We start from the raw sequence: 21434 nt of genomic DNA, 5'->3' as shown, positions 1-21434 counted from the left end.
ATTTAAAGATCCTCCATAGGACCAGAAATGTGTTCTTTTTTTTAGGAATTTACTGCAAAAATGTTAGCCGCAGTATTTGAACTGAACTCATGGGTCCATTTGAAGTCATTCTCAGGCAGGAGAATGTGTTTTGGTCTTTGTTTGCATGCATGTATCGTCGTCACTCCAGAAATGTTATCCATCATTTATTATTGTGAAAACGTCACATCTTTCGAACAAGGCAGGAGACAATGCCTACAGGACACAGATGTTTGTCCCAGGTGGAGGTACAGTATGTCGTCAGTCACAGCTCCTCACTCAATCAGCATTCTTTCCATGTCTCGTTTCAGGCTGATTACATTTCAATTAAAGTAGTTAACATTCACCACTAGGCTACAATTGTTATGAAGGGAGAAGGACCACAGCGGGCGGATCAGCTTTCTCCTACACGTAGCAGAGACAAGACTAGACGCTGCAACTCAAACCCCCGGGACGCACATGTCCTCAGGCAACAAACGGAATTTTCCTCCTCTACAAATCTGTGCACAGGTTTAAAAAAACAACTGTTATAAACTTGAAGTTGAGGTAAATGTATTGCGAAGTATAGCAGTTCTAAAAATTAGGGATGTACGTTACAGCAGCCAAAATTAGGGCTTGGTACATGCAGTATCTCGGTTGTAAGATCACGGTTCGGCACATTTTTGGCACAGTAAATGCCAAATATCAACATTTGACCTATATTTCATGTGTGTCAAGAATGTACGCTCAATTAATTTGTCTTCTATTCTGTGCCATTGAATGAACCGGTGTGGGACAAAAGTGAATATTAAGTTGTGCCAACCTGTCTACAGAATGTTTTGATTGTTTAAGTATGATTAAGGAATCCAAGGATGTTGCAAAAACAAACATGTCTCAGACCACAAGAGTGACGCACGAGGAAAAACAATGACGCACAAAGAGACAGATAAAAATGGCAGGAGACCGGGACTCGAGAGAGATTGCTTTTTGTGAGTCCTCCGGAGGACGTTTGTGTGTCTGCATGGACAGCTCAATCTGACTTGATAATGGGTAAATAAACTTTTTGTACTAAATTCACTTTTGTTGCTGTTTAAGCTCTGGACAATCCACCACACAAATAATAGACATACTGTATATACAGTATAGCATCTCTAACGGTAACAGTTAGAGATGCTACCTCAGTAGAAGCATTTAAGTCCCATCTTAAAACTCATTTGTATAATCTAGCCTTTAAATAGACCCCCCTTTTTTAGACCAGTTGATCTGCCGTTTCTTTTCTTCTCTCCTCTTCTCCCCTGTCCCTTGCGAGGGGGAGTTGCATAGGTCCGGTGGCCATGGATGAAGTGCTGGCTGTCCAGAGTCGGGACCCCGGGTGGACTCAAGTGCATCGGTTGGGGACATCTCTGCGCTGCTGACCCGTCTCCGCTCGGGATGGTTTCCTGTTGGCCCCGCTGTGGACTGGACTCTCGCTGATGTGTTGGATCCACTGTGGACTGGACTTTCACAATGTTATGTCAGACCTACTCGACATCCATTGCTTTCGGTCTCCCCTAGAGGGGGGGGGTTACCCACATATGCGGTCCTCTCCAAGGTTTCTCATAGTCATTCACCGACGTCCCACTGGGGTGAGTTTTTCCTTGCCCGTATGTGGGCTCTGTACCGAGGATGTCGTTGTGGCTTGTACAGCCCTTTGAGACACTTGTGATTTAGGGCTATATAAATAAACATTGATTGATTGATTGATTGACATATGATCTTATTAGGGATGTACAATATTTTCTTTTTTTAAGTGCATGCATATAACTACCACCCTTTTCCGGGCGAGAGCCATGGACTCGGATTTGGAGTTGCTGATTCTCATCCCAGTCGCTTCACACTTAGCTGCGAACCCATCCAGTGGAGGAGTTCAAGTACCTCGGAGTCTTGTTCACGAGTGAGGGAAGAGTGGATCGTGAGATCGACAGGCGGATCGGTGCGGCGTCTTCAGTAAAGCGGACGCTGTATCGATCCGTTGTGGTGAAGAAGGAGCTGAGCCGGAAGGCAAAGCTCTCAATTTACCGGTCGATCCACGTTCCCATCCTCACCTACGGTCATGAGCTTTGGGTTATGACCGAAAGGACAAGATCACGGGTACAGGCGGCCGGAATTTCCTCCGCCGGGCGGCGGGGCTCTCCCTTAGAGATAGGGTGAGAAGCTCTGCCATTCGGGGGGAGCTCAAAGTAAAGCCGCTGCTCCTCCACATGGAGAGGAGGCAGGTGAGGTGGTTCGGGCATCTGGTCAGGATGCCACCCGAACGCCTCCCTACGGAGGTGTTTAGGGCACGTCCGACCGGTAGGAGGCCACGGGGAAGACCCAGGACACGTTGGGTAGACTATGTCTCCCGCCTGGCCTGGGAACGCCTCGGGATCCCCCGGGAAGAGAGGAAAGTCTGGGCTTCCCTGCTTAGGCTGCTGATAACGGTATGCAGAGGGTGACTGGTATCATCCAGGATGATCACTAGTTTTTCCACATGTCCTCTTCTCCGCCACCGTCACCAGTGAGTCCAGTTTTATTCCGATCAGTTTCTCCAGTCTGGAGCTGTCCTTCTTAGACTATTTCCCCCCACCCAGCACACTACGATGTAGTACAGAACACTGGCGACCACAACATCGTATTGTACATCCACAAGAGTTGGGATGGATGGATGGATGGCATATAACTACCTTTTCCTCAAGACAGATACAAAAATGTTTGTATTCATTTTTATTTCTGTAATCTGTGCACACCTGGAGGTATAAAGACGGCAACAAAGGTGAACTTGACAAACGTTACCTATCGATTTGTCCTGACAAAAGCCAGTATCTTCAACAATGTTATAAAAGGCCGGTTGTTGTCATTTGTCATTTCCATGATGAAATCACAGACTGCTTCAGCCCGGGGGTTGTCTCTGGCAAACTTTTTGCACTTTTCAAAAGGCTGTGGTTGAGAGGAGCAAGCCCCAGGCCTTTACTTGAAGCTAGCTTTGGGCTACGTCTTCCTAGTTAAAGATGCTGGCGTTTCGTCGCAGAGGGTTGATAAAGTTTGATGTGTTGAAGCTCTATGCTTTTCACCCTCCTTGCGGAATGTTTGCAGAACAATTGGTGCAAATAGCAGGCAAAATGTCTTCCTCTGAAACATTGATATAGTCCCACACGATCGACGCTGTGTTTGTTTACAATGAAGTCAGAGAAAGTTTGCGACCCCTTATAAGGTAGAGGAAGAAGAACGCTTGATTTGCTCACTCAAACCCGCCTACAGCACAGTACGTTTAATCTTGTCGTATTACTGCAGATTTATTGGATAGATATCGACCGGATAATTATTTGTCCTATAGTTATCGTGCACCCCAACTTCTGATACTAAACTTTTACTACTATAGCATACCTGTCAACTATCAAAACTCAAAAAGCCTAGTAGCCAGGGACCAGGGGCAGGAGGCCCCGGTAGATCCAGGACAAGATCAATTTTAGCATTCAGACAGGTTAGATTGTGGCTAAAACCTAACCTTAATCAGAGGCAACTTTTGACACACAAAAAAAACTGCAAAAATCATAAAGGGTACAAACAATATTCATTCTATTAGCTAACTTCCTTTATCTGAATAGCAATTTGTAATTCATAGTAGGGCAGGGCGATATGGCCTTTTTTTAATATCTCGATATTTTTAGGCCATGTCATGATACACCATATATATCTCGATATTTTGCCTTAGCCTTGAATGAACACTTGATGCATATAATCACAGCAGTATGAGGATTCTATGTGTCTACATTAAAACATTCTAGTTCATACTGCATTAATATATGCTCATTTTAAACTTTCAATCCAATCAATGATCATTGATTTTTCCTGTATATTTTGTCCCCTGCCCGTGGAGTTGCACTAGTCCATTTCTCTCTTTATCTTCTCCCTCTCTCTTCTTTGGTAGCATGTAGCTCAATTAACCGCTACACGGGTCTAAAAATAGCTAAGCTACGGAAATACGACTGCCAAGCTACTGGGAAATGCTTACATTTTTAAGTTAATTATTTCTAATGGAAAACCGTAGTTTTTACTAGAGATGTCCGATAATGGCTTTTTTTGCCGATATTACGATATTGTCCAACTCTTAATTACCGATTCCGATATCAACCGATACCGATATATACAATCGTGGAATTAACACTTTAGTATGCCTAATTTTGTTGTGATGCCCCGCTGGATGCATTACACAATGTAACAAGGTTTTCCAAAATAAATCAACTCAAGTTATGGAAAAAAAATGCCAACATGGCACTGCCATATTTATTATTGAAGTCACAAAGTGCATTGTTTTTTTTAACATGCCTCAAAACAGCAGCTTGGAATTTGGGACATGCTTTCCCCTGAGAGAGCATGAGGAGGGTGTGGTGGATGGGGTTGGGGGGCAGGGTTTGGGAGGGTAGGGGGTAGCGGGGGTGTATATTGTAGTGTCCCGGAAGAGTTAGTGCTGCAAGGGGTTCCTGGTATTTGTTCTGTTGTGTCTATGTTGTGTTACGGTGCGGATGTTCTCCCGAAATGTGTTTGTCATTCTTGTTTGGTGTGGGTTCACAGTGTGGCGCATATTTGTAACCGTGTTAAAGTTGTTTATACGGCCACCCTCAGTGTGACCTGTATGGCTGTTGACCAAGTATGCATTGCATTCACTTGTGTGTGTGAAAAGCCGTAGATATTATGTGATTGGGCCGGCACGCAAAGGCAGTGCCTTTAAGGCACGCCCCCAATATTGTTGTCTGAGTGGAAATCGGGAGAAATTCGGGAGAATGGTTGCTCCGGGAGATTTTCGGGAGGGGCACTGAAATTCGGGAGTCTCCCGGGAAAATCGGGATGGTTGGCAAGTATGACTGGGAGACGCAACTGCTCTGTACTTCTCCCTACGTCCGTGTACCACTCCATACACAGGCGTTTTAAAAAGTCATAAATTTTACTTTTTGAAACCGATACCGATAATTTCCGATATTACATTTTAAAGCATTTATCGGCCGATAATATCTGCAGTCCGATATTATCGGACATCTCTAGCTTTTACCATTGCAGCCGTAAACCGGAATGGATTATCAAAAAGTGTATTGGTTGGCAGGTATGCTATAGGCTATGCACTGTGTTACTAAGTTCAGCAATTCAATACATGCAGCTATGAAGGTAACAATGCAACTAGAAGTTCTTTGACCTGATAACAAGGCAACACCATGCCTAAAACGACGCCATAAAGTGCCATGTGTCGACGGTAACTTGCGTGGATGCGCTAGAACAAGTTCACGACACCGCTTCCCGCCCGTCTGACTCACTCCCGCACGCATAAACACACGGCGGTGATTATAGCGAGACGTAATTAGCTGCGTGGCAGACTAACTAGCCATCATGGCGATTACGCACACAGCACCGCCTAAACTCCTCGGCACGCCACCTTTCCTTCTTCCCTCCTACACACTTTTTTTTTTTTTTTATCTCTTTTAATCTTTCTAGCCTGATCAGGCCAGAGTCTCTAGGCCAGCTGGTACCAGGACACGAATCACGCTCCAAAATGGCAGGGCCAAGAAAGCCAGTATGTTGAGAGAAAAAAGAGGTCTGAGATGGCTTGCAGAAGATGGGCTACAAAACCAGCTAACTTGACTTAATGTAAAAAAAATCCTTGTGTTCACATCCAAATGTAAACTTAAAGTGACCTTACCCGTCACTTTCCAAACTAGTTATTAACGATAACCGCCACCTTGCGGGATATCATTGAAAGAACGACTCAAAATTATCCCAAAGTCAGGAAAGTTGTATGTGGTGTCAGTTTTGTCTTCTTTTTGTTAGATTTATGGTGAATTACACACTGTCCAACAATCATGTCAAACTATTTCAGCAGCGGACGCAAACATTGCATACCTACTGTTAGGGGTGTAACGGTACACAAAAATTTCAGTTCGGTACGTACCTCGGTTTAGAGGTCACGGTTCGGTTCATTTTCGGTACGGTAACAAAACAACAAAATATAAATTTTTGGGTTATTTATTTACCAAATTTGCAAAATCTTCCGCCAATAATATTTTTCTTAGTGGAATATTTGATGTGAAGTAATCAGAACCTTGGATAGGTCAATAATTCATTATAACATTGATTTTGATTCAATATTATGTTTTGAGCAATGACAGTTTGAAAGCAAAAAAAAACAGCTTTGTTTTATTAGTCAACATTGCAACTTTTTCTAAATTACATTTAACCTTTAAGCTTTTTTATTTGACTTTTGTTATGTTTTTGTTTATTTTAATAGTATTTTTAGAATGTGTCGTGGGCCTTTAAAACATTAGCTGTGGGCTGCAAATGGCCTCCGGGGCACACTTTTGACACCCCTGCTATAGATAATAAAAAATTAAATGTGATAAATCTATGGATAAAAAGCAGAGCCTGGCGACGCATGCGCGTTTATTAGGACTGCAACTAACAAGTAATTTGATAATCGATTAATCTGTCGATTATTACTTCGATTAATCGGTTAATAATCGGATAAAAGAGACAAACTACATTTCTATCCTTTCCAGTATTTTATTTTTTAAAAAACAGCATACTGGCACCATACTTATTTTGATTATTGTTTCTCAGCTGTTTGTAAATTTTGCAGTTTATAAATAAAGGTTTATAAAAAAAATGTGTTTTAAAAAGTAGCCTCTGCGCATGCGCATAGCATGGATCCAACGAATCGATGACTAAATTAATCGCCAACTATTTTTATAATCGATTTAATCGATTAGTTGTTGCAGCCCTAGCGTTTATCATAACTCTCTCGCTCTCTCTGTCTCTGCCCCTCCCTCATGAATGCTGCTGCATGCACAATTTGTTTTGTTTTTAACCCCTTCTTAACCCTGAACGTACATTGAAAATACACGCAACCCTAAATCAAAATGCCGGACATTTGAGGCATTTAAGAAACTCCGCCCTGACAGCTCCGCAAAAGAGGACATGTCCGGTGAAAAGAGGACGTATGGTCAGTCTATTGTAGCCCGTTAGCTGCTAGCATGCCGTGTGTTGTGCCTCGGTGTGCATTGTTTACACAACGGTCGCTACGCTACTTAATATGTCCGTGTGGAAACTCGTTCGGTACACCTCCGAACCGAACCCCCCGTACCAAAACGGTTCAATACAAATACACGTACCGTTACACCCCTACCTACTGTACAAATGCAAGCCTGATCCATCTGTCACTTACAGTGACAAACCGAACTGAACAGTGCAGCTCAGTAGCTAAATTTGCTTCAACAAAAATGAACATTTTGGGGTTTTGCACAAATTCTAAATAATAGCCACTATGAAACAGATAATGATAATTAATAATAATAAGTCAGACTTTGGGCCCTGCGATGAGGTGGCGACTTCTCCAGGGTGTACCCCGCCTACCGCCCGAATGCAGCTGAGATAGGCTCCAGCGACCCCAAAAAGGGAAAAGCGGTAGGAAATGAATGGATGGATGGAAGTCAGACTTTGGACAAGTGCAAACAAAAGTTTACTGGCAGGGATTTAAGGTCTCAGAGAGCTGTTTTATTCATCACTGTGTTGTGTGCATTTCAATGAAGTCAGTAGCAGACTCTGGTTAATCAGCCTTGTAGAACTAAACAAAAGCCAGTGCATCGATGCAGTGTAGGGTTCAGGCGGCATCAATAATGGAGTCAGGGTCTGATGCATGACCTGTTGTAGGGAAGTGGACCGGGGGAGGGTTTATACCAGGTAAAATTGCACTTTTTAAAGTATTCGCTGGCCCAAATGGAATAAATGACCTTGGGAGTTGAGCCAAGTGCAACATGTAGGTTAGAAGTAAACAGGACAGCCAAAACATATCAAAACAAATAGCATGTATATCATTTGTCATAAATAATGTGCTGCCCGAGTCACTGTTTGAACTCGTATTTGCAGGGGGGAGCCTTATAGAGAAAAAAATGACCCGTGTTTGTTAGACTGTCGATCATTAAGAGTGGAAAAGGGGTAGTAGTCACATGACATGGCTCAAATCTGAGGAAATAACACTAAAAGAACAACAAAGAAATGTAATATCAAGTACCATTGTGACGGCAAACCAGGGGTGTAACGGTACGCAAAAATTTCGGTTCGGTACGTACCTCGGTTTAGAGGTCACGGTTCGGTTCATTTTCGGTACAGTAAGAAAACAACAAAATATAAGTTTTTTGGTTATTTATTTACCAAATTTGTAAACAATGGCATAACATACATACCGTATATTACCAAATAAACGCCCTTGGGCAAATAACCGCCCATGTCCTAATAGCCGCCCGGGGTCTGACCCCATTTTGTGAATTAACCGCCTCTTCCTAATAACCGCCTATGTCCAAATAGCCGCCCATGGGCTGTTATTTGCATAATTTAGATTAAAATGCTACTGGGGTTGCGTTTGCTGCAGTATTATTGTTTTTATGGTTTTATAGAGTACTCTGTACCATAATTTATTTTTCCTGTATGCTGCTTTATTTAAAACTTGGAGTACTGTAGCCTTTATTTTATTTGACAGTATTATTGTTCTGTTTTGATGGTGGGTTTTATACTTGAGTACTTGGTACCATAATTTTTTTTTCCCGGTAGCCTGCTTTATTCAAAAAGTTTATTTATTTTTAGTATTGGTATTCTATTTGACAATAGTTGCACTACTGCCATGTTGAGGCCTTGTTGATCTCTTGTCTTTTGATAGCCTACCTCATGTTGATCTCTTGTTTTTTTGTTTGTATGTTTACAATAGCTTTTACATTTAAAGTTTTTTGTACGGAAAAAAAATACTGGACAGTAATCATTGTAACCAAATAATGGCCTGGTGCAGGCTGGTGCAAAAATAAATAAAAGCCTTGTGCAAATAACCGCCTGCTTCTTTTAAAACGCCTGTCTCCAAAATTGATTTTGTGAAATAAACGCCCGGGCTACTATTTGGTAATATACGGTATACACACAGGGTCCATTGCCAAGGTTAATGTGGTCAAAATATATAAAATAAAAACTACATAAGTTAAGGCTCAGAATGGTTTCTTAACAAAACCTTTCTACATATAAAGTGCTTTTTTTTGATTGATTGATTGAAACTTTTATTAGTAGATTGCACTGTAACGGCTACACTGTAACTAGGCTCCAACTGGCTCCAACATGCACAGTACAGAACATATTCCGTACAATTGACCACTAAATGGTAACACCCGAATACGTTTTTCAACTTGTTTAAGTCGGGGTCCACGTTGATCAACATTAAACTGCCTCAAGTTGTTGCTCAGATTAAATAAAATGACAAAACTTTTCTTCTACATATAAAAAGTGCAACATTAAACAGTGTCAAGTCAACTCAGCCTCAGATTAACTTTTCTTTCCCACCCCCAGCCTGGCTAACTTGGCAATAAGAGGATATATGGGCTCATTGTTCTTCCACCATAGAAGTGGGTCAAAATCTAGTTCTTAATGCAATATGGACTTAAATCTGCTGCTATAAAAACATTTGTTATTGCTTTAGCCCTGCCTGACTCGCCGAGGAGAGGCTGCTTGAATGCGGTGGTGACGCTTCAAATGGGTTAGCATGTTTGACGTGTTGTCAGAAGCAACTGCTGAACAATGTCGGCAAACCTCCGTCCTCCATTGTTGTATCACACCGAAGTGTTCCCAAACGGGAGATCTTAACGAGGCAGGAGGGTCTTCCAGCTCTGGCTTTTACATGTTGTCGTAGCCCGGTCATTGCTAACATTCAATGTGTTGTGCCTCGGTGTGCATTGTTTACACAACGTGCTGTACGCTACTTAATATGTCCGTGTGGAAACTCGTTCGGTACACCTCCGAACCGAACCCCCCGTACCGAAACGGTTCAATACAAATACACGTACCGTTACACCCCTACGGCAAACATGAACATGGATAAAGCATCTGCAAAAAGGACAACATGCTCACCTTGGGCTCCATTGAAATGAAACTATGGCGTCCACGACTGGACAAAGTCGACCTCTTTATTGTCCGACTGTGGAAGAAGTGGTAGTGGTCTTTCAAGTCTCCAATCTGTGAAAGAACAATATCAGAATCATTATTTTTGTGCTAACTGTTTCACATTCCCCCCGCCCCCAAGAAAAAGACAGAAGGTGGATTGATTTCAACACACAAAATGTCGACAGTGACAGAGAAGGGAGGACCTGAATAGAAGGGCAGCGACTCTGTGGCGATTAGTATTAATAATTGATAAAGACCATACAATCCCTTCACATGATCAGAGCGTCAAGGCCCCCCAAGGCTCCCGCGGTCGCGTCACTGATCCGTGGCTGAACTCCAACGCCAGACAGCCCCCATTAGATCAGCTTTCAGCTCATGAAACAAACTGCATGCACCGACAGGACGGAATGAAAAAGTGATGACGAGGGGACAGTTCAACATCATTCTTCTCTGGACCAAGTTACCATTGCAGTGTTTTGCAACACGAGGGATTGTGCAGTCTTTTCATGAATTTTTGTTGTAAAAAGGTGACAATTATCATATATAACTAGTAGAGATGTCCGATAATATCGGCAATAAATGCTTTAAAATGTAATATCGGAAATTATCGGTATCGGTTTCAAAAAGTAAATTGTATGACTTTTTAAAACGCCGGAGTGGTACACGGACGTAGGGAGAAGTACAGAGCGCCAATAAACCTTAAAGGCACTGCCTTTGCGTGCCGGACCAATCACATAATATCTACGGCTTTTCACACACACAAGGGAATGCAAGGCATACTTGGTCAACAGCCATACAGGTCACACTGAGGGTGGCCGTATAAGCAACTTTAACACTGTTACAAATATGCGCCACACTGTGAACCCACACCAAACAAGAATGACAAACACATTTCGGGAGAACATCCGCACCGTAACACAACATAAACACAACAGAACAAATACCCAGAACCCCTTGCGGCATTAACTCTTCCGGGACGCTACAATATACACCCCCCGCTACCTCGCCCCCAACAACCTCCTCATACTCTCAGGGAGAGCATGTCCCAAATTCCAAGCTGCGGTTTTGAGGCATGTTAAAAAAAAAACAATGCACTTTGTGACTTCAATAATAAATATGGCAGTGCCATGTTGGCATTTTTTTTCCATAACTTGAGTTGATTTATTTTGAAAAACCTTGTTACATTGCTTAATGCATCCAGCGGGGCATCACAACAAAATTAGGCATAATAATGTGTTAATTCCACGACTGTACATATCGGTATCGGTTGATATCGGAATCAGTAATTAAGAGTTGGACAATATCGGAATATCTGCAAAAAAGCCATTATCGGACATCTCTAATAACTAGCGAGGAGTTAGTCACTCTACAACTTGGCTACCAGAGCTTGTTCGTCCATAACCCCCAAAACTGTACATCTTGGTGAGAAAAGGAAATAAATACAGAGGACCTTTAAAAAAATTGTCAACAAGAACGAAGCATGTGTAGAATTTGTATCTATCTGTACCTGTGAAGTGAACTAGTGAATTATATTTATATAGCGCTTTTCTCTAGTGACTCAAAGCGCTTTACATAGTGAAACCCAATTTCTAAGTTACATTTAAACCAGTGTGGGTGGCACTGGGAGCAGGTGGGTAAAGTGTCTTGCCCAAGGACACAACAGCAGTGACTATGATAGCAAAAGCGGGAATCGAACCTGGAACCCTCAAGTTGCTGGCACGGCCGCTCTACCAACCGAGCCATACCGCCCCAGTATCAGTCAAAAGTGCAGTACAGCAAGCATTAATGGATTTTCATTGTTTTGGTTTTATTTGGCCTTTTTAAATAGGTTGTTTTAGGTCAGTAGAGATAATACAAGTTACATGACGGCCAATTTGGATGGATGGATCTTCATTGTAAGTAAGTACATTTTATGTATAAAGCACTTTTCACAGATAAAATCACAAAGCGCTGTACAAAACATAGGTGAAGGAAGACAACAATTCAATTTAATTAATTTAACAGGGGCAACATCATAAAAAGGATACAAAGTGGATTAAAAATGATAATTAAAAAGGTGCATTAACTAAAAGCTTTACTAAAAAGAGAAGTTTTCAAATGTTTCTTAAAAGTTTAAACAGTCAAGATCACAGAGGGACTGGTGAAAATTGTTCCAGAGTCTGGGAGCTATAGCCTGGAATGCCAGGTCTCCAAGTGTTTTAAAACAAGTTTTTGGGATCTTTAGAACAGTGTGTTTCAACCTTTTCTGAGCCAAAGCGCAATTTATTCATTGAAAAAATCCGGAGGCACACCACCAGCAGAAATCATTAAAAAACGAAACTCATTGTTGGATATGACTTTAAACCATAACCAAGCATGCATCACTATAGCTCTTGTCTCAAAGTAGGTGTACTGTCACCACCTGTCACATCACGCCGTGACTTATTTGGACTTTTTTGCTGTTTTCCTGTGTGTAGTGTTTTAGTTCTTGTCTTGCGCTTGGTGGCTTTTTCTCTTTTTGTGGTATTTTCCTGTAGCAGTTTCATGTCTTCCTTTGAGCGATATTTCCCGCATCTACTTTGTTTTAGCAATCAAGAATATTTCAGTTGTTTTTATGTTTTTATCCTTCTTTGTAGGGACATTGTTGATTGTCATGTCCTGTTTAGATGTACATTGTGGACGCCGTCTTTGCTCCACAGTAAGTCTTTGCTGTCGTCCAGCATTCTGTTTTTGTTTACTTTGTAGCCAGTTTAGTTTTAGTTTCGTTATGCGTAGCCTTCCCTAAGCTTCAATGCCTTTTCTTAGGGCACTCACATTTTGTTTATTTTTGGTTTAAGCACTAGACACCTTTTTACCTACACACTGCCTCCCGCTGTTTCCGACATTTACAAAGCAATTAGCTACCGGCTGCCACCTACTGATACGGAGGAGTATTACACGGTTACTCTGACGAGCTCTAGCCAGCACCGATACTCAACAACAACACATCGTTTGCAGACTATAATAACTGGTTTGCAAAAATCTTTTTAACCCAAATAGGTGAAATTAGATAATCCTCCACAGCACACCAGACTGTATCTCACAGCACACTCGTGTGCCGCGGCACAGTAGTTAAAAAACACTTCTTTAGAAGACCCTGTCCTGAAGACCGGAGGCTGCGCCCTGAAGAGTAGGGGCATTGTCATTGCACAAGTGCAACAAAATGTTGTTTTCAGCACAAATTTAACCCTGGAACTGACTATTTGTGTTTACATAATTGTCTGTTGTTGGTGTGAAAGCATGGAATTCTCTAAAGAAATACTTAAAAAGTTGCAGGAATATATTTGAATTTAAAAAGAGTTACAAAAGGACACAACTGGAATTATATCAAACTGAATGCTTAAACGAAAATTAAAAAGTATGTTGGAGTTCGGGTGTTGGTGGAGGGAACAGTTATAAAGTCATCTAAAATAATTGGTGTTAAAAAGGGGGCAGATAAATATAAGAATAGTATTCTTCCATCTGCTCCTTTCTGATCATGGAAATGTATAAGAAACAAAAAACAATGAAAGTGTCAACTGTACGTGGCTTGTATATATATGCGTTTTCATGAAAGGAATAAAAAGAAATGATGATGACATAATTCATTAAAAGTCCAACAAATGTAAGGCAAACAGCCCCCCTGGTTTGTGTTTAGGTTCAAAGGCCACATTTGAAAAAAGCTAACGGTAAACATAAAAATGCATTAAAAAACTGTACAGCCATGAACCTGCATTGCACAGTTCAGGGACTTTTTGTCCCCTTAAGTCAACATTCTCTAAGAGCCAGGCTTATTTTAAGTAACACTCTAATAATAGTCTCAGGTTCTAAACATTTTTAGAAGTTTGCCCCTTCTTTTTTTTAATCATACTTTAAGTCACAACTCTGAATCTATGGTTACTTGGAACTATGTTGCAACCTTCCTCCAGGAAGCACAGCCACTTGTGGTAATACTGGGTTATGATCAGAGGTAGGTAGAGTAGCCAGAAATTGTACTCAAGTAAGAGTACTGTTACTTTAGAGATGTATTACTTAAGTAAAAGTAAGGAGTAGTCACCCAAATATTTACTTGAGTAAAAGTAAAAAGTATGTTGTGAAAAAACTACTCAAGTACTGAGTAACTGATGAGTAACCTGTTCGTTTAATGATGACGGCAACAAATAATGCACAAAAACATAAAAATAGCAATGAGCAGATTCAGAGCCAGGAATATTTCTTAAGCAACTAAAACAATAATATATATTAAATAATAATACATTAACATAAAAAATTAAGGCAAATTGAGCCACAATAACTTAACAGCACCATAGGCTCAGTAGGCAGAGATTACAAAGGAAAATAACAAGTTAGCCTTTACGCAAACCATAAACTGATAGGTGTGGGCTGCAACTGGGAACACACTGATTGGTGTTTCTATGCATGTGTGTGTGTGTGTGTGTGTGTGTGTGTGCGACCGTGTGTGTGTGTGTGTTTGTGTGTGTGTGTGTGCGTGTGTGTGTGTCTGAGGCTGCAGTGCGTTAATAAATGTCCCCACACGATGTACATTTGACAGTGATTCATAGCAGGGAAGCTAACATCAGCCTACGGTGACAGCCAAAATATCTACTAACGTTACTTACCGCCATGTGCTTCCTCAAATTTGACGTTGAGTTCATGTAAGCTTAAGCTTGTTGTTTGCTGCTGACACTTTATGTGCAGTTAATCACGTGACCGCCTGGCTCTGTTAGATCGGTGAAACGGGGTCAAACGTCACCAGTGACTGCATTTGATTGGTGAAACGCAGGCATGCGATAGATCCTACTTTGAAGGTCTGTCTGACAAACCAAAACAAACAAAGCGTGCATTAACAGATTGATAAAAATCAGTAGCGAGTAGCGAGCTGAATGTGGATAAATGGAGCGGAGTAAAAGTAGCATTTCTTCTCTATAAATATATTCAAGTAAAAGTATGTTGCATTAAAACTACCATATTTCCTTGAATTGGCGCCGGGAATATGGTATTCGCATGCCTCGAATTAAAGCCGGGTCAAATTCGTTTCGCAAAATAATTAGCGCATGCTTGGCACTTCCGCCGGGTCAAATATGAGTCATTAAATGACTCCCGCCTCCTGGTGGTAGAGGGCGCTAGGGATCCTTCTTGCGACTGCTGGTACTGCAGAAGACCGGTGCTGCAGAAGAAGACAACAAGCAGCAAGAGTGCGCAGCCATTGTTTGCTTGCATTTTTACCATGGAGGATTACATATCTAAAATAAAACAGTTTTCTAAACTGGACTTTCAATCGAAGCAGGCGGTAATACTTAAAAGGAAGATCTCCATCGAGACAGAGAGACTTTTAAAACTGAAGAAAGATAAGGAAGACTTCTATAAACAAGTTATCCATGCTTTTCTTCAAAAGGAGCTGCACATGGACTTCATTTATACCTTAAGGCAGGGGTCACCAACCTTTTTGAAACCAAGAGCTACTTCTTGGGTACTGATTAATGCAAAGGGCTACCAGTTTGATACACACTTAAATAAATTGCCAGAAATAGCCAATTTGCTCAATTTACCTTTAACTCTATGTTATTATTAATAATTAATGATATTTAAACTTAATTGAACGGTTTAAAAGAGGAGAAAACACGAAAAAAATGACAATTAAATTTTTAAACATAGTTTATCTTCAATTTTGACTCTTTAAAATTCAAAAATCAACCGAAAAAAAGGAGAAAAACTTTAAAAAAGAATTTATGGAACATCATTAGTAATTTTTCCTGATTAAGATTAATTTTAGAATTTTGATGACATGTTTTAAATAGTTTAAAATCCGATCTACACTTTGTTAGAATATATAACAAATTGGACCAAGCTATATTTCTAACAAAGACAAATCATTATTTCTTGTAGATTTTCCAGAACAAAAATTTTAAAAGAAATTCAAAAGACCTTGTAATAAGATTTAAATTTGATTCTACAGATTTTCTAGATTTGCCAGAATAATTTTTTTGAATAAGTTTGAAGAAATATTTCACAAATATTCTTCGTCGAAAAAACAGAAGCTAAAATGAAGAATTAAATTAAAATATATTTATTATTCGTTACAATAAAAATTTAAAAATGTACTTGAACATTGATTTAAATTGTCAGGAAAGAAGAGGAAGGAATTCAAAAGGTAAAAAGGTATGTGTGTTTAAAAATCCTAAAATAATTTTTAAGGTTGTATTTTTCTCTAAAATTGTCTTTCTGAAAGTTATAAGAAGCAAAGTAAAAAAAATAATGAATTTATTTAAACAAGTGAAGACCAAGTCTTTAAAATATTTTCTTGGATTTTCAAATTCTATTTGAGTTTTGTCTCTCTTAGAATTAAAAATGTCGGGCAAAGCGAGACCAGCTTGCTAGTAAACAAATACAATTTAAAAAATAGAGGCAGCTCACTGGTAAGTGCTGCTATTTGAGCTATTTTTAGAACAGGCTGGCGGGCTACTCATCTGGTCCTTACGGGCTACCTGGTGCCCGCGGGCACCGCGTTGGTGACCCTTGCCTTAAGGTAAGACCATAATAACGTTTTTTTTATTAAATGTGTTTTTCATGATGAGGTAAGCGCCGGAGTGAGAAGAGGTTTTAAAATAATTAGCGCATGCTTGCCCATCCCGCAGGCTTCTGGTAAGCGCCGGAGTGACAGGAGGTTTTAAATTAATTAGCGCCCCGGTGGCTATTCAAGGAAATACGGTACTCTTAGAAGTACAATTCATCCCAAAAGTTACTCAAGTAGATGTAACGGAGTAAATGTAGCACGTTACTACCCACCTCTGGTTATGATGTATCACTTTGCTCATGAATCACATAACTAAGCAAAATCACTCAAAACAAAATTCCAACAGTGTATGTTTTCAATATTTAAAAATGTTTACTACATAGCCAGTTCAGGATATGCCTGTGGACAAGTGTGCTGCTACATTAAACAAGAGGATCTCGATGAATGCTTTATGTGAAAGTGCGTGTGGTGTCTGCGTGCGAATAACCAAATGAGCAAAGGGCAGCATTACAGCTCCACGAGAGGAGACGATGACAGGCTTAACGTAGCCTCCTCTGTGAGGACCGCTAGCAAGAAATGGTGCAAGACTAGCCTGTGCCACTAATGTTGGCAATCAGTCGTCCACAGCTACACGGTCTACATGAAATCAACAATAAAGAGTAGGATTTCTTCAATGGCTCAGTCCAAAGGAAAACATTTTTAAGGCAATGTTGTTTAATCCAAACCTCTCTTTCTCCACTCATTAGCAAGAATAATAAAGAATAATTGAAGTCTTGAAATCTAGAACAGTCGCTACATTGTCACCAAATATCATATACCGTATTTTCCGGACTGTAAGTTGCTCCGGAGTATAAGTCGCACCGGCCGAAAATGCATAATAAAGAAGGGAAAAAAACATATATAAGTCGCATTTTTTGGGGAAATGTATTTGATAAAACCCAACACCAAGAATAGACATTTGAAAGACAATTTAAAATAAATAAAGAATAGTGAACAACAGGCTGAATAAGTGTACGTTATATGAGGCATAAATAACAAACTGAGAACGTGCCTGGTATGTTAACGTAACATATTATGGTAAGAGTCATTCAAATAACTATAACATATAGAACATGCTATACGTTTACCAAACAATCTGTCACTCCTAATCGCTAAATCCCATGAAATCTTATACGTCTAGTCTCTTACGTGAATGAGATGAATAATACTATTTGATATTTTACGCTAATGTGTTAATAATTTCACACATAAGTCGCTCCTGAGTATAAGTCACACCCCCGGCCAAACTATGAAAAAAACTGCGACTTATAGTCCAAAAAATACATTACATTGTCGGTGTGGTTTTCTTTATTTAAACTTTTGAAATTTCAGTGGTTTTGTATATTTGCTTTCTTTTCTTGCTGCGCCTCTTCCTCCTCCTTTTCTGACAATTTGAACTGTGCTAGTGTACGGTATACCGGTACTAGTATATAGAGATGTCCGATAATGGCTTTTTTGCCGATACCGATACATACAGTCGTGGAATTAACACATTAATATGCCTCATTTTGTTGTGATGCCCCGCTGGATGCATTAAACAATGTAACAAGGTTTTCCAAAATAAATCAACTCAAGTTATGGAAAAAAGTGCCAACATGGCACTGCCATATTTATTATTGAAGTCACAAAGTGCTTTTTTTTTTTTTAACATGCCTCAAAACAGCAGCTTGGAATTTGGGACATGCTCTCCCTGAGAGAGCATGAGGAGGTTGAGGTGGGCGGGGTTGAGGTAAATGGGTTGTACTTGTATAGCGCTTTTCTACCTTTTTAAGGAACTCAAAGCGCTTTGACACTATTTCCACATTCACCCATTCACACACTGATGGCGGGAGCTGCCATGCACGGCGCTAACCAGGCCCATCAGGAGCCAGGGTGTCTTGCTCAAGGACACAACGGACCTGACTAGGATGGTAGAAGGTGGGGATTGAACCAGTAACCCCTCAGATTGCTGGCACGGCCACTCTCCCAACTTCGCCACAGCGTCCCCAGGTGGGAGGGGCAGGGGGGTAGGGGGTAGCGGGGTGTATATTGTAGCGTCCCGGAAGAGTTAGTGCTGCAAGGGGTTCTGGGTATTTGTTCTTTTGTGTTTATGTTGTGTTACGATGCAAATGTTCTCCCGAAATGTGTTTGTCATTCTTGTTTGGTGTGGGTTCACAGTGTGGCGCATATTTGTAACAGTGTTAAAGTTGTTTATACGGTCACCCTCAGTGTGACCTATACGGCTGTTGACCAAGTATGCCTTGCATTCACTTGTGTGTGTGAAAAGTCGTAGATATTATGTGATTGGTCCGGCACGCAAAGGCAGTGCTTTTAAGGTTTATTGGCGCTCTGTACTTCTCCCTACGTCCGTCTACACAGCGGCGTTTTATAAAGTCATACATTTTACTTTTTTAAACAGATACCGATAATTTTGAAACCGATAATTTCCGATATTACATTTTTTTTTATTTTTTTTTAATTGACATCCAGCATCAGACATTCATATCCATTACATCATATTCACATAAATCATATATCTATTGTCTGCCCTAAATGTCAAAATATTTTTGTTTGTATCCCACCCATACCACCCACCTCTCCCCACCCCAAAAAGAAAGAAACAACAAAAAAAAACAAAGTAATATCTACAAATACATCGATAGAAAAGGGATTACTAATATATACCTATATGTGTATGTGTATATGTATATATATATATATATATATATATATATATATATATATATATATATATATATATATATATATATATATATATATATATATATATATATATATATATATATATATATATATATATATATATATATATATGTATCTGTTTATATTTTATTTTATTTCTGATTATTATTATTATTAATGTATTATTATCATTATTATTTATTTTTAATTTTTTTCTGTTTATTTAACCGATATTACATTTTAAAGCATTTATCGACATCTCTACTAGTATAGTATCGTGGTACTAATGAATCAAAAACAGAACTATACTCTGAAAAATACCGGTTCCCCATTATTTTTTTAACGGGCATGACAGTGTGCCTTCGTCTCGTCACGACATTGCTGGTTTTACAAGCATAGGAGCATGTTCGGCAGCGCACCATCACGGAGTACTTACAGTCAGACACGGTGCGTAGACAGAAAAGGGAGAACGGACACATTTTGGCCTGAAAACTAAAGATAAAGGGGAAGCTGTAACACTGAAACGCCCTCAGGAAGAAGTGGTTTAAAGACATGGCTAGCGAGCTAACAGCTAACATCTATCCGCAGTCGGCAGTGTTTTAGCTACTTATAAATCACTAATCCTCACCTCCATGGTGACGAATAAAGTACGTTTCTTACAAGTATCATCCCTGCAGGACGAGGAATAGCTAAACATGCTTCACTACACACCGTAGTAGGATACAATAGCTCACCGGTGTCACCGCTAACAAAAGATAGCACTCCTGAATGTAAACAAATGCCATGGGTGGATCTACACCTAACATCCACTGTAATGATACCAAGTACAATAGCGTATTTAGTCAACACTACTATGATTACATCGATATTTTTTATCGTCACAAAATCTTTTTTCCTTTCTTTTAGAATTCATATTATGTTTATAAAGTCAGGAAATACGTCCCTGGACACATGAGGACTTTGATATGACCAGTGTATGATCTTGTAACTAACTACTTGGTATCGGATCGATACCTAAATTTGTGGTATCATCCAAAATTAATGTAAAGTATCAAACAACAGAAGAATAAGTGTTTATTACATTTTAACAGAAGTGTAGATAGAACATGTTGAAACAAAAAATAACCTGATATTAACAGTAAATGAACAAGTGGATTAATAATCCATTTTTTACAGCTTGTCCTTTATAATTCTGACAAAATAATAGAATGATAAATGACACAATTTGTTGCTGCATTCGTCAGCAGACAAATTAGGAGCCTCTGTTTGCTTACTTACTAGTAAAAGACAAGTTGTCTAGTATGTTCACTATTTTATTTAAGGGCAAAGTTGTTCTTCGATTGAAATAAGAAATATATGTTTAATGTACCGTAAGATTTTTTGTTAAAATAAAGCCAATAATGCCATTTTTTGTGGTGCCCTTTATTTAGAAATGTATCCAAAAGTATCAAAATATTGTTATCGGGACAACCCTACTTCAGTGTGACCTTGTCAAGCATGTTCCAAAGAAACTAAACCATGACTTTGAACATATTTTTTATCTTTTTTATTACCTCCAGCGAGAACGGTAACTTTAACAAAAAAAATGTTTTGGGTTTGTTCAGTGTTTGTGTGCCACCTCTGCCAACAAATAGCTTTTGCTCATTACCTGCAGCAAGAAAATTGGTTGAACATAATTTCTTTGTTGTCTACTCCAAGTCAGTTATTTGGAAACTGCCTTGGTTTCGTGGGAAGAGGTTGCTTCTTTTTAAGTGTTACTTACACCAAGGTTATAATTTATAACCAAGATTGTTTGTCATGTCTTGTTTGTGTGTTACCTCTGCCAGGAACGTTTTTACCACCTCCTTTTAGTTGTTGCCACTATCACAATGTGATGTGTTACCTCCAGTAAGGTTGTTTTATTTGCTGCTTTATGTTTGCTTAGTGCCTTTGTGTTATGTCTGCCAAAAATGTTTGGTTTTCCAACTGTTTTTTTTTTGCTTTTGTTTGTTACCTTCGGCCAGGTTATGTTAAACACCGTTTCTCTGTCTGATACCGCCACCAAGGTGTCCCTTTTCAATGTTTTCATGTGCATTTTACTACCTCCACCAAGAGCGTTATGTTTTATGACTTCTTTTGTTTGTTACTTCAGTTCGTTATGTTTTTGTTTCTGTTATTTTGTGTCGACACTGCAAAAACTGAAATCTAAGTAAGATGAAATATCTCAAATAAGGGTGATATTTGCTTATTT

At 39.7% G+C, this 21434-nt stretch overlaps 1 protein-coding gene across 1 annotated transcript in view; it reads right to left on the bottom strand.

Moving 5' to 3' along the window:
• Positions 1-7551: 7551 nt before the first annotated feature.
• LOC133631809 (proprotein convertase subtilisin/kexin type 5-like) overlaps positions 7552-21434 on the bottom strand; it is a 49328-nt gene continuing 35445 nt past the window's right edge. The window contains exons 2-3 of the mRNA XM_062023970.1: positions 9940-10044; positions 7552-7698 (exon numbers count right to left, since the gene is read on the bottom strand). Coding sequence (XP_061879954.1) covers positions 7552-7698; positions 9940-10044 — 252 coding nt within the window. The remainder of the gene's footprint in view (positions 7699-9939; positions 10045-21434) is intronic.

This window comes from Entelurus aequoreus, linkage group LG17 (assembly GCF_033978785.1).
Source record: "Entelurus aequoreus isolate RoL-2023_Sb linkage group LG17, RoL_Eaeq_v1.1, whole genome shotgun sequence".
Classification (NCBI taxonomy): domain Eukaryota; kingdom Metazoa; phylum Chordata; class Actinopteri; order Syngnathiformes; family Syngnathidae; genus Entelurus; species Entelurus aequoreus.
The sequence above is the reverse complement of the archived record's forward strand: the minus strand, read 5'-3'. Positions and strand labels throughout refer to the sequence as shown.